This window comes from Podarcis bocagei, assembly GCF_964188305.1.
Source record: "Podarcis bocagei genome assembly, chromosome: 3".
In the NCBI taxonomy this organism is placed as follows: Eukaryota; Metazoa; Chordata; class Lepidosauria; order Squamata; family Lacertidae; genus Podarcis; species Podarcis bocagei.
In genome coordinates, this window is record NC_138127.1 from 106,021,529 (window position 1) to 106,046,983 (window position 25,455).

Consider the following 25,455-nt stretch of genomic DNA (forward strand, 5'->3'; position numbering starts at 1 on the left):
GCCCGGAACAAAATCCATTTCAACTCCTGGTCTCGCAGGGGACCTTGAGAATGGGGTGAAGACCAAAGGTGGCCGTGGAGGAACAGAAATGCCCAACGGTCCAGCAAAGTCTGCTTCGGAAGCGAGTCCACACACCCCTCTTGCCAGCATCCCACAAGGGTTTTTTACCCTTGTCGCTGCTCAGGAAGAATTGGGCTGAGCTTCATACTGCGCTTCCGTGGCCGTGTAAAAGTCCTCAAGGGTGGACTGGAGGTATTCGAACGTGGGTCTCTCTTCAGGATTGTTCTTCCAGCATTTCAACATGACTGCATAGAGTTCAGCTGGGCAGTTTTCCGGACGGGGCATCCGGTAACCCTTCTGTAGGTGTTGGATGACTTCGGGATTGGTCATAGCTGTGGAAAGGAGAGAAAGGATTGATACTGAAAAATGTTGTGTCATCCCTTAAAGGTAAAGGGACCCCTGACCATGAGGTCCAGTCGTGGACGACTCTGGGGTTGCAGTGCTCATCTCGCTTTATTGGCCGAGGGAACAGCTTCCGGGTCGTGTGGCCAGCATGACTATGGAAGCTTTTAATGTTTAATACGTTATTGTATTTTAGTGTTCTGTTGGAAGCCACCCAGAGTGGCTGGGGAAACCCAGCCAGATGGGCGGGGTGTTAATAATAATAATAATAATAATAATAATAATAATAATGCCACTTCTGGCAAACCAGAGCAACACATGGAAACACTGTTTACCTTCCCGCCGGAGCGGTACCTATTTATCTACTTGCACTTTGACATGCTTTAGGAGCTGGGACTGAGCTGGGACTGAGCAATGGGAGCTCACCCTGTCACAAGGATTTGAACCGCCAACCTTCTGATCAGCAAGCCCTAGGCTCTGTGGTTTAACCCACAGCGCCACCTGAGTCCCATTGTCTCATCCCTTACTTGCCCCATAACCAATCACTGTGCTCGGTGGGAGAGGACCTTCCATCTTAGCACGAGGTCCATACTGTATGGTATAGGAGCAGGGCCTTACTCTTGATGGCACCTACTCACTCACATATTTTGAACTGATGTAAGATAGGAAAATTAAATTAGATGGATATATTAAAACATGCAGGAATGGTGGATAAGTTAAATGAACCTTGGAAGGGGAGGGAGGGAAGTCAATGAATGTGTGGTATAATAAAAGATGCTTAATTTGAAATGGAAAATTTGAAAATTTAATACAAATTATTAATAAAGAAAATAGAATGAAGGCTTGCTAAAACATCAGCGGAGCGAATGGATAACGGATAATCAATAATCAATAAATGATCCTTGGCTCGGAGTAACAAATGATGCTCTAATGCAAACTACCGTACCGGGGTAGGGGCACCTTCCATAGGTGATGATTTCAGTTAGGAGAATTCCAAAAGACCAAACGTCGGATTTTATCGTGAAAACTCCATAGTTAATTGCTTCTGGTGCTGTCCATTTGATAGGAAATTTGGCACCTGTCGAGAAAGGGTAAATTCATGTGTTTTTGTTGTTCTTATTGATTTTAAATTATAAATATGACAAAGAAAAGAAAGAGAAAAGACGAGATGGAAAGGGAGGGGGAAAACCCACCATCTTAGTTTAAACATATACTGTAAATCAGTGGTTTTCAACCAGTGTGCTGTGGTACCCTAGGGGTCCTTGCATGATGGTCAAGGGTGCTGCGGTCAACACTGGCCTCTGTCCCTCTTCCCTTCCCTCCCTCCTCTGAGGAACCTCTCCCATCTCTAACTCCCAAAGGCTTGCACAGCTGTTTATTGCAGCAGCCCTGGCTACAAGCTCCCCAGGCGAATGGTCCCTCTGGGCTGGCCAGGGGAGAGGAGAGGAGAGACGGGGAAACTGAGGAAACACTCCATAAAGACCCCCTCAGGGGTGTGGCACATGAGGTCACCACCTTGCTGAAGTAAGGATGGGAGACCACCTAGGGATGACGAAGCAGGACACCCAGGGTTCTTGATGGGACAACGGCAGGATATAAATGTAAGGAAATAAAGTAAATAGATTTATCAGAGGGAACAGGATAATATTGTATAAAGGTGGACCTCACTCAGCTAGGCTCAGTGCTCAGGCAGGAACATGTAGGAGATGATGATGGTGATGATGATAATAATATATTTATTTCTTTATTTATACCCCGCCCATCTGGCTGGGTTTCCCCAGTCACTCTGGCCAGCTCCCAACAGAATACCGTATTTTTCACTCTATAGGACGGACCGTCCCATAAGGCACATCTAGTTTTTTTGGGGGGGAAATAAAGGGAAATTTTTTTATTCCGCCCCCCAGGCATGGGGCTGGGGCGGGGGAAGCCCGAGCTTCCCCCGACCCGAGCCCCTAGGACAGGCAACTCTCCGCAACCCGTGGGAACCCGGCGCTGGGCTCCCGCGCCTTGCGGAGAGCTGTGCAAGTCTGGGTGCGCTGAGCTCAGCGCGCCCAGCCTTCGAAATCCAAGCAACTCTCCACAAGCCGTGGGAGCCCGGCGCTGGGCTCCCGCACCTTGCGGAGAGCCGCGCGAAGTCTGGGCACGCTGAGCTCAGCGTGCCCAGCCTTTGGCATGCAGGCAACTCTCCACGAGCCGCGGAAGCCCGGCGCGGGCTCCCACGGCTTGCGGAGATCTGCGCGAAGCCTGGAGAGCGAGAGGGGTCAGTGCGCACCGACCCCTCTCGCTCTCCAGGCTTCAGCGAAAGCCTGCATTCGCCCCATAGGACGCACACACATTTCCCCTTCATTTTTGGAGGGGAAAAAGTGCGTCCTATGGGGCGAAAAATACGGTAATTATAATGTGATAAACATCAAACATTAAAAGCTTCCCTAAACAGGGCTGCTTTCAGATGTCTTCTAAAAGTTGTGTAGTTCTTTATCTCCTTGACATCTGCTGGGAGGGCATTCCACAGGGTGGGTGCTACCACCGAGAAGGCCCTCTGCCTGGTTCACTGTAACCTCGCTTCTTGCAATGAGGGATCCGCCAGAAGGCCCTCGGAGCTGGACCTCAGGGTCCGGTCTGGACAATGGGGGTGGAGATGGCAGCGAACAGAGATTTGGGGGTGTCAGGTATAAAAAATGGTGACACACTCTGAGCTGATGGCGTCTCCCTTTTAGCTCGGGAAAGGATTTGGGCTGACTTGTATTCTCTGGTAAAAAGTCTCAGGAAGCCTTTTTCAGGGTTACTTGGAGGGGGCCAATCTCTAGGGGAAAACAGGATGCATTCCTGGACTTCATCAATTCATACTACAAATAGGGGTGGGGGGAATTTTACATTGAAATGCTCCCCCATCAAAAAAATAAAGGCAACACTTTCCTGCACATGGAAAGCTAGCACATAAGAAACAGCACAATTTCCTTATGCTAGTTTTTTCTATGACCCTGATATCTGTTTTCTGGTCAGTCACTGCAAGTTCAGACTCCATTAGCACAAATGTGAAATTCGGATGTTTGTCCCAGCATGGAACTAAATAATATCCACCCCATCACCGCTAAGACTAGCAGGGTGTTATGAACTAAGCACCATCACTAAAGACAAGAGGTCAGATCTATGAAAGTCCTGAGTCAGCAAGCACTTATTCTGGAAAAGGCTAACATTTTGCTCCCACCTGGCTGATGCACATAGAAGACAACCTATCATTATGCTTCCTTTACCACAAAGCCCTTTTATATGCCTGTTGTCTTTGTCCATGGAGTTTTCTTGGCAGGGATACTGGAGTGGCTTGCTGGTTCCTGCTCCAGGTGGATCACATTTGGTCAAAACTCTCCACTATGACCTGTCCATCTTGGGTGGCCCTGCACGGCATAGCTCATAGCTTCTCTGAGTTATTCAAGCCCCTTCGCCATGGCAAGGCAATGATCCATGAATACAGGAGTGCCTGGCGTGCTCTGGTCCATGGGGTCACGAAGAGTCGGACACGACTAAATGACTAAACCACAAGGCCCTAAGTGTCGTACCAACCTTCTTTCGCGAGGTACTCATTCTCTATGATCCTAGCCAAGCCAAAGTCTGCAACTTTGCAACAGAGGGTCTCTGAGACGAGGATGTTGGCTGCCCTGAGGTCCCTGTGGATGGAGTTCATTCTCTCAATGTACGCCATCCCTTCAGCGACCTGTAAGGAAGACGGAAAATAATGGAATACAACTGCATGGAAATCACAGAGAAGGATGCCTCTGGGGCTCATAGGGATGAGTGAATCTGGCTATTCTGGTTTCTCTCAGTTTCTCATTTCCAATCCTAAGTTCATTGTACCAGATTTCCACATTGACGTGCCATTTATTTTATTTTTTTTTAAAAGTCCTCATGAAAATTTATTAGCAGTGCATTGTGAAATTGCTTTGAGATGCTTCCTAGGAAACAATTCGTAAAAGCGGTGGTAGTAATAACTTTTTTAAAACAACAACAACCTAACATGTACATTTTTGCAAGCTATTTTTCTTTAAAAAAATGCAATTTCCACTAATGTGGTCACACTTTACCCCAATATATGGATTTTGGTCCACATTATTTGGCTGTAGACCCTCTTTTGTTTAGTTCTGCCTCAAAGGGCACAATAATTTTCCAGACCGCAGAGATTTTGTGGTAGGTTTTTTTTTTTTTTTGCCACCTTGCATCTTTCTTGTGGTTTTGAACAGGATGTGAAGATACATTTTCCACAAATATTCGACATGCTCAAGCTTTCAGCTCAAATGCCGCTCGCCTCAGTGGAAAATGGGTGTCGCTTCCTGTCCTGATGTTAATGAGATAGATGGCTTGTTTCCTCTCAGCTCATACAAGCAGAGGGGAGGGAGGGAGAGAGGGACTGACCACAGGACGACATATACACCGATAACTTTCTATTTGCAGATTCCGCCTACGCGTTCTGCGCCCGAGCGGTCAGCTCATGCAAACAACACCGTTCTGACAATACTTGCCACCGGACGTTGTTGCCAGATACACTGCATTGCACCTTACTGTCTATTCCAGTGTTTCCCAACGTTTTTTGGGCAAAGGCACACTTGTTTGATGAAAAAAATCTCGAGGCACACCACCATTACAGCCCCGTGACGTCAGCGCGCAGCGTCACGCCGGGAGGGACGCACGAAAGTGTAAGTTTCAATTTTTTCCCCTCCCCCTTGCCGGGGAACCTCCAAGCTTTGGGGGTGGGGGGGAGGAGGCAGCAAAGCGAGGCAGGAAGAAGAGCGCGGCTTGGCTGGGTGAGCTTTGGCAGGGGCAGGGAATGAGAGCCGCGAGGCGGGCGCTGCGGACGGAGGCGCTGCCCGCCGAGCTCGCAGGCAGCCAGGCAGGCAGACGGCGAGAGCCCCGCGCTGGGCGGCCTCTCCTTGCCGCCGCCGCCCCGCCTCTCGTCGCCCGACTCGCCCGCCTCCCTCCAGGCAACATCTCGCGGCACACCAGGCAACATCTCACGGCACACTAGTGTGCCGCGGAACAGTGGTTGGGAAACACTGGTCTATTCAAGGAGTGAAGGTCTCACTCCAAACCTTGCCATTCACTAAAATTGCAGGGCATACTCCCAAACTCCTCCCACCCAATGAAATCCAAATGACGGCATTAAATTTGTGTGCAGTTCTGACCTCTGAGTTTGCATTTCTGTTACGGAAATTATGGCGGGGGGCGGGAACATCTTTAAAGTTAAATGTTACAAATATTACGCCTGAATGTATCCTTTCAACTTGACAGCTCAGGGAAGTTACCTAGCTTTAAAAATAATATAAAATCAACTCCTTTGCCAGTTTCCTCCATTCCAAAGCTATTTTCCCCTTGAGAGGGACTCCAGGAAGTTCCCAGAGGGGAGAATTGCTGCGCTGATTGTTGGCCAGGTGTTATGTATTGAGTTGAATAGGATCCAAAATGCAGCAGTCTGATTGGTCCTAGAACAATAGGATTCAGAATGCAGCAGTCTGTTTGGTCCTAGAACAATGCAGCACTATGATTGGTCTGCAGGAACCACCCAATCCAGCTCCAGATGGAAGGGAATCTATAACCTGATTGGCCTACAGGAGAATTCCAGAATTAGCCAATCACGTGCAGCCCATTGTGTAAATAATGTATATAAAGCAGATACTTTGGGGAAACTTTCATTTCCTCCTCACCACTATGAGCTGAATAAAGAGCATGAAATCCACTCTTGACTCTGAGTATAATTCACCAAATAAAGCTTAATCCCATCGCCAGATTTGCCAAGGGGCCAGACATGCAAAGGAAGTTCTATTGTACTTTGGGTGGTGGGACTTTGGAGGTGTTTGCCTATGCTAATCCTATACCTGAGTCTTGCCCTGCCATGTCTGCTTATGCTAATCTTCTACCAAGGACTTGTCTGGACATGTTTGCCAAGGTTAAACTAGTGTAAACCCTGTCTACCCCTCCCCTTTTGTGACATGTCAGTGATGTAGCAATGATGTATCAATGATGCTGCACAAACTGTATTCTGAGATATGGTGAGAAAGTTTTAAAAGTCTTTGTCACCCCATCCTCGGGGTTCAAATTTCCTCTTTGAACCTGTTGCGCAATAAACTTTGGCCTACAGCTATTTGCTCCGGTTGGTGGCTGGAATCCTTCCTTTATTCCACAGGGACCCGCGGGCTCTGCCTGACCAGCTGGGTAACTGAGCAGCCTCACACCTAGATTTTTCTGTAACAATTTCTAAGTTTGCTTCTCCTAAAATCCAGAAGACCCCTTGCTATATACTTTGCTCAAAACATTCTCCTCTCAGAAGTTCAGGCTTCAAAGAAAGCAACATTCAGGATGGCCAGAGAGCCACATGCGTAGCTCTCAAGTTCAGGGAATAATAATAATAATAATAATAATAATAATAATAATAATAATAATAATAATAATAATAATAATAATTTATTTGTACCCCGCCCATCTGGCTGGGTTTCCTCAACCACTCTGGGCGGCTTCCACAGAGACAAAAAATACATTAAAATGTCACACATTAAAAACTTCCCTGAACAGGGCTGCCTTAAGATGTCCTCTGAATGTCAGGTAGTTGTTTATCGCTTTGACATCTGATGGGAGGGGGTTCCACAGGGCAGGCGCCACTACCGAGAAGGCCCTCTGCCTGGTTCCCTGTAGCTTTGCTTCTCGCAATGAGGGAACCGCCAGAAGGCCCTTGGTGCTGGACCTCAGCGTCTGGGCAGAACGATGGGGGTGGAGACGCTCCTTCAGGTATACTGGGCCAAGGCCGTCTAGGGCTTTAAAGGTCAACACCAACACTTTGAATTGTGCTCGGAAACGTACTGGGAGCCAATGTAGGTCTTTCAAGACCGGTGTTATGTGGTCTCGGCGGCCACTCCCAGTCACCAGTCTAGCTGCCGCATTCTGGATTAATTGTAGTTTCCGGGTCACCTTCAAAGGTAGCCGCACGTAGAGCGCATTGCAGTAGTCCAAGAGGGAGATAACTAGAGCATGCACCAATCTATCAAGACCTTTTTCAATTACAAGGTTTAAGGTGAATCATTCCACTCACCTGGGCTGAGGAGTCTATAAGTTTGGGGAGAGTCAACTTCCTTCCTTCCTCTGATTTCAAGAAATCCAGCAAGCAGCCTGAAAAGGAGGAGAAATCAAGATTATTCACTTCCCAAAGACCTTTCAATGTGCAATGGTATTGGATAAAGTCTCCCATGTTTTTAATGTCAAATCCTTTTCTAAGAGAGTAATAGAAGAGAATATTCCTAATGTACGTTAGGGTAATAAAGCAAGCAACAAATTCTAGTTTGAGGACCTTAACGTTGTTGTTGTTGTCGCTAGTATACTGTCCTATACCTGTAGATCTCAGGGCAGTTTAAAACATAAAATTGCAATATAAAAAACACAAAATATAAAAGAGAGATGAATTAAATAGATTATTTGTCCTACAGAAATACCCAAAAAGGACATCTGAAAGATATTTGGACTACTTATTGGCTAACCTGAACAAAATCATAAGGGAAACAGTCTTCCCTATTCTGCTGCGAAGTCCTTTAAATTAATTGCATCTTGGTTTGTCCCTATCCTTAGATCAGAGCTTTTTAAACTGTGTCCCTCAACACGTTAGTGTGTCGGCTGCAATGTGTAGGTGTGTCATGTAAACGCTCCATCATGTAAACGTTTGGAAACCAAAGCACGGCTTCCGATTGGCTGCAGGAAGCTCCTGCAGCCAATCAGAAGCCCTGGAAGCCCCATTGGACATTTGCTGTTCCAAAGAACGTTTGCAAACCAGAACATTCACTTCCGGGTTTATGGCTTTCAGGAGCCAAAACGTCCGAGTACCACGACGTTTGCCAACCAAGGTATGACTGTACAACTGAATTACCGTCTCACGAAATGATGTGTGTCTAAAAAGTGTGTGACCAACATGAAACGTTTGGAAAGCTCTGCCTTAGGTTGTATATAAGCACAATGCATTTTTAACTTGCATTACAGTATGTTCGAAATGCTGTGATTTGGGTGCTTTCATTTTCCTATACTGGCAAGAAGGTATCGACTGAAATCAAGGAGACCCAGATTCTGCATTCCACTGCGGATCAATATAATTAGCTGAGAGATCCCAAGGGGGTTGGTTACCGTTGGCCATGTATTCTGTTACGATGTAAATCGGCTGCTGAGTGACCACGGCATGCAGACGAACCAGCTTGCTATGCTGAAGCCTCTTCATCAAGTTGGCTTCGGCCAAGAAGGCATCTGGAGCCATGCTTCCTTCTTTCAGGGTCTTCACTGCCACCTTCACATTATTCTTGTAATAACCTACAGAAGGAAAAAATGGGGCGAATGAAGGACAGAAGGCCCTGCCACCTTTTGGAAGCTCAGATCCTTCCAGCTGAACTCCAAAACCCATATCCGTTTTTACACCTTTTCCAGATATGACAATTCCAGGCAACACTAATAATAACAATAACAACAACAACAACAATAATAAAATTTACTATTTATACCTCACCCATCTGGTTGGGTTTTCCCAGCCACTCTGGGCAGCTCCAAAAAGAATAAAAAAGCGACAAAATATCAAACATTAAAAACTTCCCTAAACTTTTGATGTCTTCTAAAAGTTGTGTAGTTCTTTATCTCCTTGACATCTGCTGGGAGGGTAGGTGTTACCACCGAGAAGGCTCTCTGCCTGGTTCCCTGTAACCTCACTTCTCGCAATGAGGGAAGCACCAGAAGGCCCTCAGAGCTGGACTTCAGTGTCCTCGCAGAACGATGGGGTTGGAGATGCTCCTTCAGGTATACTGGGCCAAGGCCGTCTAGGGCTTTCAAGGTCAGCACGAACACTTTGAATTGTGCTCGGAAATGTACTGGGAGCCAATGTACCGTATTTTTTGTTCCATAAGATGCACCTGACCATAAGACACACCTAGTTTTTAGAGGGGGAAAGCAAGGAAAAAAATATTCTGCACAGAGCATGTAAGCGGCTCTTGCTTTTCTTGCTTTAAACCCTTTCGTCCCTCCTCCTGCTTCGCGGAGAAGCCAGCAGAGCAAGCTGTGCAGCTCTCGCTGAAGCCAGCAGAGCAAGAGCGATAGCTGCACAGCGCCTCTTCTGCTGGCTTCCCTGCAAAGCGGAATGAGGAACGAAAGGGAGCCCTTACAAGGGAGCGCTGAGCAGAGCCTGGCAGCGGCTCTTGTTGGCTTTTTCGGGAGTTGTGGGAAGGGACAGAGGGCAGCCCGTCAGTCCCTTCCCCCACCTCCCGGAAAGGCCCCCAAGAGCCTTGCTCCTTTTAAAGAGCCGCACGGAGCGTGTGTGCGGCTCTTGGGGGCTTTTCCCCGAGAAGGGAGAAGGGACTGACGGGCTGCCCTTCTCCCTCCTCGGTGAAAAGCCCCCAAGAGCCGCACACACGCTCCACACAGCTTGTGAAAGGGAGCACTGAAGAGAGCCTCCCGCCTGTGTTCGCTCCATAAGATGCACACACATTTCCCCTTACTTTTTAGGAGGGAAAAGGTGCATCTTATGGAGCGAAAAATACGGTAAGTCTTTCAGGACCGGTTTTATATGAGTCTCGGCTTACCCATCCAAACCTCTCCAAACTGGCCTGCTCCCAGCTTTTTGACAAGTTTCAGTGTTTCCCGAGGAATCTCCCATTCGTCGGTGGTCCACGGCCTTTGTGGAACCAGAGAGATGCACGGCTGCCGTAGCGGTTGACACAAGCCATCTTCGTTAGCTGTGCAGGGGCACCGGAAGCAGAAGAAAAAGGTCTGAGATCAGGTCAGGGCAGAACATGGTTGTAGTAATCCTATTCCTCCTCCTACATAGTTTATTTCATTTTTATTTTTTTACAACAGGTATTGAGTACAAACTCCCCATTTCCCTCCATGTCTTCCCATCTCCAGATATTACAGTGTTTTGTCCTGTTTTCCTCGCTTAAAACACCTGCTATTTTCGGGTGGGATTCAATGAGATCCCTCTAAATTTAGGTAGCACAGGGAAAGATGGTTTGCTGCTCTGGCACAACAAACTTGCTTCCTCAAAACATCAGACTCTTCGGGATAAGGAACTTTAACGGAGAAAAATGCGTCGGTGGACAGTGTGCATTGACTCTTGAGTTGATGCAAACTTGCCTAAACTCCCCAGGAAAACAAATCAGGAAGGATGTTCAAGAGAGAGTGATGTCTGGAAAGGGCCTTAGTTCAAAATGTTTGTCCACAGTTCAATTTTGATAGAAAGTGATAAAAAGAAAAAGTAGAGAGAGGGAGAAAGAGAAAGGTGAAAGATGAGAGAGGGAGGGAGAGAGAGAACATAAGGGGGGAAATGAAAAGACAAATAGGGAATATGATATAGTCTTATTGTTCTGCATATAGTAAGTCAAATTGTTTGAAATTTGTCCTCCTTTAGTGGTCGAATCTTCAGTTCTCAACGTTCCTGCAGCACTTTGCAGATCTTTTTTTTAAAAAAATCATTATTAAAATTCATCAGCACTCTAGTTCAGGTTTCTCCTAATAAAGACATGTTTGTATGCAGTTTTGACCAATGTACACATTTCCCCCTGTTTGCGTGCTGTTTTCATGAATATATTCATTTTTCAAAGGCACACTTGGTTGGAGAACTGGACTGCAAAATTTGCATGTGTACGAATTTCAAAGGATGGGTATGTTTTGGTTCTCACATTGCTTCCGAAACTGTGAATTAGGTACACTCGACTTTCTCTGTGAACCGAATCAAATTCCTCTCCCATCCCAACTTAAGGGCAACTTACAAGAATAATGTTTGACAAGGTCCGGCAGCGTGGGGAATGTGGTCCTTGGGCAGATGTAATACCCCCCATGGTCCAGAGAGCGGATTTGATAATGTTTGATGACATCCCCTTGAGATGTGTAGTCCCTGATGGAAAGGGAAAAGGCACCTGGAAAAGGAGACACAAAAATAGGTATTATCTGTTGTTGCAGGAATGTGTTTCTAAACATTTCTGTCGGCAGGAACATCGTTTCGCAATGCATTTTTCTGGCGGTCCTGGATTCGAACTCGCACCAGCCCCAGCCAATGTGGGGACAATAAGAGCTGTAGTCCAGGAACTGCTTGTTTCCTACTGCTCCAGTGGGCAGGACCCAAACCAATGGATTCAAATTGATTAAGAAAGGAAATTCCAACTAAATATTAGGAAGAACCCCCCCCATCCATTTTATTTATTTTTAATTAAAGCAATAATAAATAAATAAATAAATAAATAATAATAAGAATAAACATGTGCACTCCACAACTGAGACGATTCCATTGTAATGATCCAACCTCCCAAAATTGGTTTGACCCCTTTTCCGTTTTAACAGTACAAACTCTACAAACGCTCTCGCATATCTCATCAAAAATCATTTCTCCTGCACACTCCCTGTCTTACCTTAATGACACATTGATTAATTTACCATCAATAGCTATATCCCACCCCTCTTTATACCATCCTTCCATTTTATATTCTGCTTGCCCCTTCTGCTTCCTGGTGATAATAATTTTTGCAGCTGTCAGTAAATTTGTGAGCAAGTCCTTGTTAGCCTGTGAACAGGGAAGCGGGTGGCGCTGTGGGTTAAACCACAGAGCCTAGGACTTGCTGATTAGAAGGTCGGCGGTTTGAATCCCTGCCACAGGGTGAGCTCCTGTTGCTCGGTCCCTGCTCCTGCCAACCTAGCAGTTCGAAAGCACATCAAAGTGCAAGTAGATAAATAGGTACCACTCCACCGGGAAGGTAAACGGCGTTTCCGTGCACTGCTCTGGTTAGCCAGAAGCGGCTTAGTCATGCTGGCTACATGACCCAGAAGCTGTATGCCGGCTCCCTTGGCCAATAAAGCGAGATGAGCGCTGCAAACCCAGAGTCGGCCATGACTGGACCTAATGGTCAGGGGTCCCTTTACCTTTACCCCTCTTTATACCACCCTTCCATTTTATATTCTGCTTGCCCCTTCTGCTTCCTGGCGATAATAATTTGTGCAGCTGTCAATAAATTTGTGAGCAAGTCCTTGTTAGCTCGTGAACAGGAAGAACCTTCTGATGGTAAGAAATGCTGAGTTATGGATCAGACTCTTTCAGAAGGTGGTGGACTCTTCTTCAGTGGAGCTTTTAAAGCAGAGTTTGGATGGCCGCCTGTCAGGGATTCTTCATCTTTGATCCCTGCATTGTAGGGGGTTGGACTGGATGACCCTATGGGTCCCCTGCCAACTCTACAATTTGATGATTCTATGAATCTCTGGAGGGTCACGTGAGCCCCATTCTTGCCACCAGCCAATTAACCATATGAAATGTGTGTGTTATTCATGTATGATACAACAGAGGCTAGGATTTTACCAGCCCCAAAATGGAAGGTCGACAAGATACCAACGAAAGAAGAATGGCAAGCAAAATTTATGGACTATGCCGAAATGGCGAAGCTTACGGGAAAACTCAGAGACAAGGACAATAAAGATTTCAAAAAAGACTGGGAACTGTTTATGATGTACTTACAGAAATATTGTAAAGAAGTAGACTCACTAGCAGGGTTTGAGTAAACACTTACAATTAAGGAAAAAAGTGTATAAGTCAAGGAGCAGTAATAAAATAAAATAAAAAAATGTAAGATGTAATTTGGGAAGATACGGTATAAAAATAATAAGAATATAAGAATATTTAGTTGAAAGATTTTAAAATCAAGGTAAAAAATTAAGCAGAAGTAATAAATACTTAAAGAACCAGAAGAGGAGGCTGGGGAAAGTCCATGGAAGGGAGGTGGGGAAAAATCTGGATTCATGAATTTTTTATTCTGTTTACGATGATTGTGTTGAATATAAAATTGTAAAACCTAATAAAGCTTTTTTTCTATTTCTTTTTTAAAAAAACACAACCATATGAAATGCGTTGCACGTGGTTCCATGTTAACAAGTCACCTGTTGAAATTCCTGCATTTGCAGGGGGTTGGACTAGATGACCCTTGGGTTACCTTTCAACTCTGTGATTGCAAAAACCATCTAGCACCAGAAGCCATGGGAAAAGTCATAAGATTTCTGCCTAGCCTACTCTGATTTGGTTCTGTTCAAATTTGCAGCTGTCTGCTAACTGAATGCAACTCAAAATTTGTCACTATGGGCAAAGGGTGGCCTGCTAGAATTTGGGATCACCTCCAACCCGGAAAGGATGTTGTGGAGCTGCAAAAGTTTCAGTAAAGGGCAAGCAGAACGATCAAGGGAATGGGGCGACTCCTCTATGACAGGGGTCTGCAACCTTTAAGACAAAAAGAGCCACTTGGACCCGTTTCCGAAGAAAAAACAACAACTGGGAGCCGCAAAACCATTGCGACATTTAAAACAAATATATCTCCGGAGCCACGATCTGACAGCGGGCGGGAAGGTGACGTCGGGACGGTGCGTGACTAACGCACGCACCGCCCCCATGCGATGTCACAGCCAGTACAGCGCCCGCCACAGTGGGGAGTGTTGGGGCGCACAATGCGCCTCCTCCCCTCGCTAGTATCCGCCCCGGAGCCGCAGCAAAGATGTAAAAGAGCCACATGCGGCTCCGGAGCCGCGGGTTGCAGACCCCTGCTCTATGAGGAAAAGTCAAAACATGCAAGAGATGCAGAAACGGAACAAATCCCATGAGGTTTATTTGCACTTTCATAAAACTCCACGAGACATTGTCAAACACCTTTTCTGCATCCACCAGCATCAAAGCAGCTGGTTTATTTTCCAAATACTCCAGTATATTAATGGTGTTTCTGATATTGCTGGAACAGCGAGAGAACTTTTCCGTTGTCATTTTGCAAAATACATTCCCAGATTCTTACCTGGATTAGTTTCGCTTTCCCTGATCAGAAATGACCCCATCACATTGCCAGGTGCTAGCAAGAGGCGTTCGGTTTCTTTTCTGCTCAGGCCTTTAAAAAACCACCTGAGAAAGGGAGATTTATTATCATTATTAAACAACAGCAAGAGCAGAAATCACCACTAAGAAATGAAGGTCCAGCTTTTGTCCCTTTAGTTAGAAATTTCCTGTTCCTATGGCATTCCTGAATCAGCCTTTAATGATTCAGTTCCTGTTCTGGGGTGGGAGATTAGTGGTAGGGTTTTAATTCCTAATTACCTTTTCTTTTGCAGGCAGAGCAATTGATCACCATTTTTAGCTCAATTAGTAGAACAGGAGATTTTAACATCTATGGTACCATAAGGCTCACTGTTTTTGTTTTTTTAAGGGAAAGACTGGAAGTCAGAAGACAACAGAGGTGCATAAAAACTGAGTTAGGCTGCGGACACACCATACATCTAAAGCACATGGCTTCCCCAAAGAAGCATGGGAACTGTAGTTTACATATCACTGAACTTCAGTTTCCAGCACCCAAAACTAGCTACATTTCCTGGGATTCTTGGGGGTTTAAATGTACCATGTTTATGCATCCTTAGAGGACTAACTTGCATAGGGAGGCAGATAATATGTAGAGGAAAAAGGAATTAGAACCTCATGACATACCAAATCAGGCCACATTAAAAAAAAAAAAAAAAAAAACACAGCAAAACCCTGGCCTTGATGATTGCAAACTTTTCACCGCAGATCTTCACATGTCTCAAAATATCAGTTGGGGTCCCCCAAGTTGGTAATGTTAGATGATAGATTCTGTGCCCCCAAACCCAAAGAGGCCTCCTTACTTTTCTTCTTCCAGGCTGTTTACACGGGCCACAAAATTGCTGGGTATGTAGCCTTTGTGCCCCGTCGTAAGAGATTTTGCTAGCCACCAGTCCCCGTCGCTGTGAAAATAAAGCACCATATAAATAAACAATGCACATTGAAAGAAGCAGTGATTTTACTAGGGATGGGCTCATCTCTTTTGGTTTCTCTCTGGTTCTCTCTTTTTCCAGTCGTCAGTTGAGTCCCCCACATTTCCACACCAGTTAAAACAACAACAAGAAGAACAACAACACAGTGAGCCTTCACAAGCAATTTTTCCTAATATCATTTTTACGAATAAATGCACTTTTTTTGCCAACACACCAGAAAGAAGACTAGAGACAAACAGTATTATTACAAATTTGGGGGATCAATCTGGATGATGCCTTGTGGGTAAAATGTATAAGAGCAAGCTTGTCAAACTAGTCCCTTTTTCTAGGTGATGGTTTTGGCTGACTAGGTGAGCACTTATGGGTGCTTAACTAGTTTCCACGGGGAGCTGGCGCCAGGTACCAGGCCTGTTGGCAGACCAGCTCTGTGTTACAAAGATTACGATTATGATTACGATTACGATCTCTTTATTGCCATTGTCCCTTGCAGAACAATGAAATTGAAAAACTACATAAAACTACCACAAAACTACATAAAACTACCACAAAACTACATAAAACTACCACAAAACTACATAAAACTACCACAAAACTACATAAAACATTCAAAACCCCCTAAAAACTCTAAAACCCCATTTTAAAATACACTATACTACAGAGACCCCTTATGCTGCGTTTAGAACCAGAATTGCATTTGCGAAGAAACTGTTTCTCAGGCGGCTAGTCCTGGCCTTTATAACCCCATACCTTCTTCCAGAAGGCAGAAGCTGAAAGAGATCATTTCCGGGGTGCGTACTATCCTGTGCTATCTCTGCCGCTTTCTTATGGTACCTGGCAGCATAGATTTGATCTAAGGTGGGAAGAGTGCACCCAATTATTCTCTCTGCAGTCTTTACAACCCTGGATAGCATTGTTTTTTCCCTGGCCGTGCAGCTCCCAAACCACACACACAGACCATAAGTTAGTACGCTCTCCACAGTGCAATGGTAAAATGCCATCAACAGGTCCTTTGAGAGATTGTTTTTCTGGAGGATTCTCAGAAAATATAACCTCTGCTGTGCTCTCTTCACCAGGTCTTTGCTGTTCCCTTCCCCAGGGGGAAGGGAAAGGAGAATGTTAGCCGCTTTGAGACTCCTTAAAAGGGAGTGAAAGGCGGGATATCAAATCCAAACTCTTCTTCTTCTTCTTCTTCTTCAGGTTAGGTCATCTCTCAACTCCATTCCCAGAAATCGAAACACTGAGACCTGTTCCACGCACTTCCCCTCAGTAATAAGTGGCTGAATATTCAATTTACATTTCCTAAAGTCCACAATGATCTCTTTTGTTTTCTTTAAGTTAAGGAGTAAATTGTCTGCAGACGTGACATGAAGGCTAGCAACATGAACCCCTCGGTGTGGGAATCCCTTGCAGATGACCACAGAGGTGCTTTATAACATAAACATTGAAAATGGTAACACAAAATACGTAGTAAAACCAAAACAAATAACCTCCAATAACCCCACTCTCTCACGAACACATTTAAAAAGGCCAAAGGATGTTAATCAGCCCAAGCTTTGGTGATAGGGAAACATTTTTCTCTGGTGCCTAAATATATGTAATGAAGGAACCAAGTGAGTCTCCCTGGGGAGAGCATTCCACAAATGGGAAGCCAGTGCAGAAAAGGCCCCGTTCTTGTACTGCCACTCTCCAGACCTCTCAGGGAAGAGACACAGGAAGGAGGGCCTAAGAAGATGATCTCAGAGTCTGGGTAGGTTCATATGAAAAGAGGCGGTCCTTGAGATATTGTGGTCCTGAGCTGTTGCTCTCTCTCTATATATATATGCATGTATGTAAAAAAAAAAAAAGTTAAAGGACTCCTGGACAGTTAAGTCCAGTCAAAGGCAACTATGGGGTGTGGTGCTGATCTCATTTCAGGCCGAGGGATCCGGCGTTTATCCACAGAAAGCTTTCCAGGTCATGTGGCCAACAGGACTAAACCGCTTCTGGCGCAATGGAATACCCTGACGGAAACCAGAGCACACGGAAATGCCGTTTACTTTCCCGCTGCAGTGGTACCTATTTATCTACTCACGCTGGTATGCTTTTGAACTACTAGGTTGGAAGGAGCTGGGACAGAGCAACGGGAGCTCACTACCATCAAGCAGATTCAAACTGCCAGTTGACAAACCCAAGCTGACAAGCCCAAGAGGCTCAGTGGTTTGGACCACAGCACCACCGGCATCATGTATGTATGTAGGTATGTTTGTATATGAATACTCATTTGGATTGTAAAACTGTATCACAACAGGAAAATGGGCCCAGATTTTTTTTTACATGAGGATGCTCTATATTTCAGGTTGATTTTTATACAGTGGACACACGGGTTGCGAACGTGATCCGTACGGGAAGCATGTTCGCAACCCGCAGTGTCCACAACCCACAGCGTCGCATCTGCGCACACGAGGATCGCGATTTAGCGCTTCTGTGCATGCCCAATCACTGAAACCCGGAAGTAACCCATTCCGGTACTTCCGGGTTCAGAGCGGTGCGCAACCCAAAATTGCGCAACCCGAAGCATCTGTAACCTGAGGAATGACTGTACATTTATAGCAAAAGGCATACCAGAGCATGACTGATCTGATCGAAACTTGCAAAAGATCACTCACCTGCAAAGGACTTCAAACTTCTCTCCTACGGTCAATGGCAGATCGCGGTCACTCAGCGTAGTGAAATGGTACTGTGCTATGACAATGTGCTTATCTGTATTGTGGAAAAAAGCAAAAGTATTAACTGAGCCCAAGACCTAGAAGCCAGAAGTATCAACTACATGGAATAGGGTCAACCATCCCCACTCCTTGTTCAGCAAAGGTAGAAAAGAGCCTGGATTTAAGTTTAATGCAGCTTCTGTACCTTTAGTTAATACCTTCCTGTTCACATATATGGTTACAGTATTCCTGAACCAGCCCTTATTTAGCTTGTTACTGTTCCAATGGTGGACAACCTGCTGCCAGAGCAATTTATTATGGTGATTGTGATTACAAGATTAAATTAATATGCACTGATTTATTGAGCAATGGGTTTTAGGCTTTTCATGACTAGAGACTAGAAAGAAAACCCAGGCATTGCTGTAAAAAACAGCCATATTGCAACCTCATGGAGGGGAAATATACAATCATAGAATTGAAGGGACCACAAGGGTCATATAGCGCAACCTCCTGCAATGCAGGAATCGTGAGTAATGAACCCCCGACAGATGGGCATACAATCTCTGTTGAAAAACCTCCAAAAAAGGAGAGTCTAATACCAGCAGCAGCTGTAAGGAAGTCTGCCCATGAAGCTGACCCAGAAACTCCAGCAGTTGCAGAATGCTGCAGAGGACCTTAAAGTCCACAAATGACAACATTTTGAAGGTCCCAAGTCGCAAGGTGGTTAGGTTGGGTCAGTGGCGTAGCGTGGGGGGTGCCAAGGGTGCCGGCTGCACCGGGCGCAACATCTGGGGGGGGCGCGAGTCCAGAGGGAAGGGACAAGTTCCTTCCTCCGCCGGGCTCCCCGCAGCCACCGCCAGCCTTGCACCCTAGCGCGCACGCGCGCCCCCCTCCGCCGCTGCGGCTGCGCTCCACTCACTGCTCGCAGGAGGAGCAGCCGCTGCAGCAGCGCCGACGCCGCCACCGACGCCTGGCCAGCACGGGCAGCCTCCGCACCCCGACGCGCCACCGGGCCTTGCCGCGCCCTGCGCTCCCCAAAAACCTCCGAGAGGAAGCCGGTGGGCGAGCGAGGCCCGGCTAAGCCTCTCGCCAGCGGGTTAAGAGGCTTTCGGTTTCGTCAGCAAGTTTGGCGGGCTTGCTCACAAGTAAATGAGTGGTGGATCATCCCCCTAAGGGTGTGTGTGTGCGCGCTAAAGAAAGGCTTCCGGTTTAAGTTCTTTGTTACGCTGAATGTTTATCTTTTAAAGATACATAGTAATAATAAAAATAAATGAGAAAAACGAAAGGCGTTGGATTTTGCTGTGCATGGTGCCCTTTGGGAACTGGCAAGGTGGGTTTTGAAGCTACTGCTGCAGAGTGGCGTAGCGTGGGGGTGCAGGGGGGCCCGGCCGCACCGGCCGCACTGGCCGCAACATCTGGGGGTTAGGGTTAGGGGCGCAAATCCACTGGTTAGGGGGGCGCAAATTACTTGCCTTGCCCCGGGTGCTGACAACCCACGCTACGCCACTGGGTTGGGTTGGGTTTCCCCAGCCGCTCTGGGTGGCTTACAGCACATAAGAAACTGTAATGGCGCACAGATAAAGTCAGCAAAATTTAAAAAAACAAGTATTAAATTATGTAAATGGGAAGTCTTCTTGAAATATTTTGTAGGTGTGTAGGGAAAGAGTAGCTCTTTCAGATATTTGAGGCCTGTCAACAACAACAACAATTTTACCCCTCCCATCTGGCTGGGCTGCCCCAGTGAGACATAATATAAAACGCAGGGAGTTCTTTGTCTTATCACATCCTTACACAGGGCTGTCTTCAGATGTTTTCTAAAAGCTGTGTAGTTGTTTTTGGGTGGCATGCATACTTGTGGTACGACAAGGTTAAAGCACATAAAGCATTTAAAAATCATATTGTCAGGAAAGCATTGTTTAATGTCTGGACAAGATATAAAGATTTACTTGAAAACAAAACCCCAAGGTGGTTGTCACCGATGGAGGCGAAGGCTCAGAAAAAGCTCAATATGGAGGTCAAATAGCCGAAATATTGGGAAATTTTGGAACAAGAGGGAGATAGACTGAAATTGCAGAGTTTTGAGAAACTAAAAGATAAAGTGTGAGACTGGCTTCACTATTACCAAATAAGAGAGACCTTTAATCTAGATTAAAAAATTGGCTTCCAGGTGGAAAAATCAAAGTTGGAAACAGAACTGTTAGATCCTAAAACAAAGATACTTTCAAGAATGTATAACTTGCTGTTAAAATGGAACACTCAGGATGAGACGGTTAAATCTGCTATGATTAAATGGGCACAAGATGTTGGATATAACATTATGTTTGCTGACTGGGAACTGTTGTGGACCACAGGTATAAAATTTACGGCATGTAATGCCCTAAAAGAGAATATTATGAAAATGATTTATAGGTGGTACATGACCCCAGTCAAGCTTGCAAAAATCTATCATCTGCCTGAAAATAAATGTTGGAAATGTAAAGAGTCTGAAGGTACATTCTTTCACCTTTGGTGGACGTGCCCAAAGATTAAGGCTTTCTGGGAGATGATCTATAATGAAATGAAAAAGGTGTTTAAATATACCTTCCTGAAGAAACCAGAGGCCTTCCTCTTGGGCATAGTCGGCCAATTGGTGCCAAAGAAGGACAGAACTTTTTTATGTATGCAACAGCAGCAACAAGAGTATTGATTGCAAAGTATTGGAAGACACAAGATTTACCCACACTGGAAGAGTGGCAGATGAAGGTGATGGACTACATGGAACTGGCAGAAATGACCGGCAGAATCTGAGATCAGGGAGAAGAGGTGTTGGAAGAAGATTGGAAGAAATTTAAAGACTACTTGCAGAAATACTGTAAAATAAATGAATCTTGAAGGGATGTTGGATTGAAAATAAGTGGTATTGGTAAAAAGATTAATAAGAATATGTAAATATGGATGGACAACGGCTGGAAATATATAGTTATAATAGGTTAAGATAATAAGTAAAGATAAATGATAGAGGGTAAGGATTTGCTGAACTAACTATGTGAACTGGAATACAAAAAAAGGGGGGGTGTGAGGAGGTCAGGAAATAAGTAAATGAAATATAAGACATGAAAATATTGATTTCTTGTTAATTGTGTTTTTTCTTTTACTATTTATGTATTTTGTCTTTGTATTTTTGTATATCTTTGTTTTTTATTATTGTTACGTTTTTCTTATTTCCTATTGTTAATTTGGTAACTTTATATTGTCTGAAAAATTTTAATAAATATCATTTAAAAAATAAAATAAAATAAAAGCTGCGTAGTTGTTTATCTCCTTGACATCTTAAACACTAATGTGAGCAGCTTGAATACATTCAGGGAGGTCTTCAGCAGATACGCCAACACCCGTCCTGTGAAAGGGAGAAGACCTTTCATGGCGCGAGCCAAAGACCTTCTAAATATAGCCAAGGGTGAGACAGAGAGTTTTAAATCTCACTCGGCCTGACCTTTTCGAAGAAAGCCACTGGCAACCTTCCCCCTTTGCAAGGTCCCGTGTGAGACTCAGGAACAATGCATGGTTTTGTGAGGGCTGAGTCCAGTGAATACTCCAGTTTCCATTTATTGGTGAAGTCATGCCAAAAAAAGGCCAGGAGCTCATTTTGCAAGCCAAGAGCTTCGGCTGGGGGGCGGCTGCTCTAAGTAAATACTTGCCTGCTGGATTTCCAGTACGATACAATACGATACGATACAATACGATAAACTTTATTGTCATTGTCCCATACATAACGACGAAATTGAAAAGCTGCACCAGACATTCAGAAACCAACAAGCCTGCTATCCCAGCTTGGTTATCCCCCTTAAACCTCTGATACCCCATAATTAAATACAATATACTCCCATAAAGACTACCTTACACTGCATTTAAAAACAAAATTGCATTTGAATAGAAACTGTTTCTCAGGCGGCTAGTCCTAGTCTTTATAACCCTGTACCTTCTTCCAGAAGGCAGAAGCTGAAAGAGATCATTTCCGGGCTGTGCAGCTTTCTTATGGCACCTGGAAGCGTAGATCCAAGGTAGGGAGAGTGCGGGTGGCGCTGTGGGTTAAACCACAGAGCCTAGGGCTTCCCAATCAGAAGGTGGGCGGTTTGAATCCCCGAAACGGGGTGAGCTCCCATTGTTCGGTCCCTGCTCCTGCCCACCTAGCAGTTGGAAAGCACTCCAGTGCAAGTAGATAAATAGGTACTGCTCCGGTGGGAATTTAAACGGCGTTTCCGTGCGCTGCTCTGGTTTGCCAGAAGCGGCTTAGTCATGCTGGCCACATGACCCGGAAGCTGTATGCCGGCTCCCTCGGCAAGTAAAGCGAGATGAGCACCTCAACCCCAGAGTCGGTCACGACTGGACCTAATGGTCAGGGGTCCCTTTACCTTTTTAGGGAGAGTGCACTCAATTATTCTCTCTTCAGTCTTTACAACCCTGGACAACATTGTTTTTTCCCTGACCGTACAGCTCCCAAACCACACACACAGACCATAAGTTAATACACTCTCAACAGTAGAATGGTAATTGTAGTACTGAATTGCATGTTTGCAGCTGGAAAAGAAATTCACAGCTCTATTTTGCAGGCTTAGGGAGAGCTCAGAGCTGGAAATAAAGCAAGCCTTCATCCCAATGGCTTGGCACAATAGCTCCCTGGTGTTGAGAAAACAGCAAGAGAAAGCTTTGCAAAACGTCAAGGAAAAACTAAGGTTCATCTTCTTACCGCTGTCAGAAGACCGGTTGGCAGGAATGGTGAAGTTCTTTGCCTTGACCTTTGGAAAGTTACAGAAACCAAACATTACTTCACTGCAATAGTCCCCCCTCACCCCCTCCTTTATTAATCCCAAATTGGGATTCAAGTCAGCTTAAGACATTTCAAAAAAAAAAAAAAAAAAAAAAACTTTATAAAGTGCAAAGTGTAGCCAGCAAGTTAAAAGAAATCATTAAAATGCACTGGGAACCAGAAAATAAAAATACTGTATTTTTCGCTCTATAAGACGCACCTAGTTTTTGAAGGAGGAAAACAAATATTCTGAATCTCAGAAGCCAGAACAGCAAGAGGGATCGCTGCGCAGTGAAAGCAGCAATCCCTCTTGCTGTTCTGGCTTCTGGGATAGCTGCGCAGCCTGCATTCGCTCCATAAGATGCATACACATTTCCCCTTACTTTTTAGGAGGGAAAAAGTGAGTCTTATAGAGCAAAAAATATGGTAGTTTGCCCCGACTGCAACCCACTGGTCAGCATCATCTGCAGACCTCCCAAGGACCCATATTTTCCAGGGACAGTCTAATAATAATAATAATAATGATAATAATAATAATAATTTATTTATTTATTTATTTATTTATTTATTTATACCCCGCCCATCTGGGTGGGTTTCCCCAGCCACTATGGGCAGCTCCAATGGAATATTAAAAACACAATAAAACATCAAACATTAAAAACTTCCCTAAACAGGGCTGCCTTCAGATATCTTCTAAAAGTCAGATAGTTATTTTTCTCTTTGACACCTGGTGGGAGGGCGTTCCACAGGGCGGGCGCCACCACCAAGAAGGCCCTCTGCCTGGTTCCCTGTAGCTTTGCTTCTCGCAGTGAGGGACCTGCCAGAAGACCCTTGGAGCTGGACCTCAGCGTCCAGGCTGAACGAGGGGGGTGGAGATACTCCTTCAAGTATACTGGGATTTACAGAAGCTGCCCCGGTTTCTGGTTTGATCTGAGAATGTCACACCTCTCCTTAGGACATTTCATCTATTTCATCGGGGAAATGTTGGAGGGTATGGAGTTATGTGACCCCTGAAGCCAAGGAAATAGGTAACTATACAACCTTTAGAAGACATCTGAAGGCCTGTACAGGGAGGTTTTCTTTTTAATGTTTAATGCTTTATTATCTTTTTATGTATGTTGGAAGCTGCCCAGAGGGGCTGGGGCAACCCAGTCAAATGGGCAGGGTCTTCTTCTTCTTCTTCTTCTTCTTCTGGAGGCAGAATTCCAGCCCTTTGAGGCACAGCCCAGTCTTGGATTCGAATTCTTACCGGCGGTGGCGGTGGAGGGTTTATCTTTCTTGGAGATGGCAGAGGCTTCTGTCTGTATATGGAATTGCACCTCTCCTTCCGGCCGGTCTTCTTGCTACCACATGCTCCCATCCTGCACTGGAGGGAACACAAACAAGGTTGCTTCTGGGTGATCAGCTGGAAAAGGATGACTCCATGGAGGGCCTCTGTTTATGCTCAGTGCCAGAATGAGTCCTGCTATAATAATAATAATAATAATAATAATAATAATAATAATAATAATAATAATTTATTTATATCCCACCCTCCCCAGCCGAAGCCGAAAAAAAGAAAAATAGAAAAAAAGAAAGAAAGAAAAAAGAAAAATTAATTGAAATACATTCTAAAATCAATTCATTCCAAAATCAATTCAAGGTCAAATGAATGGCAACCATTGGGCTAGAGATCTGTGAGGATTACCATAGGAGGGGTCAGACTGTGCCTTGGCCAAAGGCCTGGTGGGTCTTGCAGGCCCTGCGTAAAGATGTCAAGTCCCACAGGGCCCTAGTCTCTTGTGACAGAGCGTTCCACCAGATTGGGGCCACAGCCCCAAAAGCCCTGGCTCTGGTTGAGGCCAGCCTAACCTCCCTGTGGCCCGGGACCTCCAAGATGTTTTTGTTTGAAGACCGTAAGGTCCTTCGTGGGACATGTTAAGTTGTGGGTGAACATATCAGACGACACAGCGATTCTTCAAACAACTCTTGTTTATTCACAGGCCAGAACAGAACTGAACTGAAGGGTTCAGCCAGCCTGCTTATATAGAGCTCCACTACAACACAACAGTAACCATTTTCTGTAACTATCCAATCACTGAACGTCACTTTCAACCCCTTATTTGCATATGTGGACCTGAGTGAAAACTATCTACAGTATCCCCCTGCTGGCCCAGGGTGAGAACTTCAGTATATAAAGGACATACCAGGAGAGACCTGGTCTACCACTCTGTGTTTCTACATTCTGTCCCTCCTGGAATCCTGGCCCACTTCCCCAGTCACATGACATACTATTATTATTGCCTTAACAGCCGCTCGGATGCTCCTAGCCCAGAGATGGAAAGAAGGCAAAGTCCCTACCAGAGAAGAATGGCAAACCAAGCGGATGGACTATGCCGAAATGGCAAAGCTGACTGGAAAACTCAGGAACCAAGAGGACAAAAACTTTACAAAAGAATGGGGAAAAAATTATGTTACTTAAAAGACCACTGTAAGCAGGTGGAAGCGCTGGCAGGATTTTGATTTCACTTGTAGTGTAACAATTCCTACGGAAAATATGGTTTGATGTACTAATTAGATTACGGAAGAAGATGCAGTTTTAATGTTTAAAATGGGACTCCAGGGAGGGGGTGTGGGGAGGTCCTGAGATTCAGAGGAATATCTGTATATGGATATGTATTTGAATCCCCCCCATAATTTTGTATTGTAATTATTATTATTATTATTATTATTATTATTATTATTATTATTATTATTATTTACGCCCATCTGGCTGGGTTTCCCCAGCCACTCTGGGCAGCTTCC

The 25,455-nt window shown here is 45.1% G+C and overlaps 1 protein-coding gene across 2 annotated transcripts in view; it reads right to left on the reverse strand.

Annotated features, from left to right (window-relative positions):
- Positions 1-161: 161 nt before the first annotated feature.
- Positions 162-25,455, reverse strand: part of BLK (BLK proto-oncogene, Src family tyrosine kinase) — a 36,610-nt gene continuing 11,316 nt past the window's right edge. The window contains exons 2-13 of one of the 2 annotated variants that reach the window (XM_081188670.1): positions 23,921-24,037; positions 22,612-22,660; positions 17,847-17,940; positions 15,073-15,171; positions 14,217-14,320; positions 11,172-11,318; positions 9,987-10,139; positions 8,551-8,730; positions 7,475-7,551; positions 3,964-4,114; positions 1,349-1,480; positions 162-392 (exon numbers count right to left, since the gene is read on the reverse strand). In XM_081188670.1, the coding sequence (XP_081044796.1) occupies positions 181-392; positions 1,349-1,480; positions 3,964-4,114; positions 7,475-7,551; positions 8,551-8,730; positions 9,987-10,139; positions 11,172-11,318; positions 14,217-14,320; positions 15,073-15,171; positions 17,847-17,940; positions 22,612-22,660; positions 23,921-24,031 (1,509 nt within the window). In that variant the 5' untranslated portion in view covers positions 24,032-24,037 and the 3' untranslated portion in view covers positions 162-180. The remainder of the gene's footprint in view (positions 393-1,348; positions 1,481-3,963; positions 4,115-7,474; positions 7,552-8,550; positions 8,731-9,986; positions 10,140-11,171; positions 11,319-14,216; positions 14,321-15,072; positions 15,172-17,846; positions 17,941-22,611; positions 22,661-23,920; positions 24,038-25,455) is intronic. The other variant, XM_081188669.1, reaches the window with a different exon arrangement.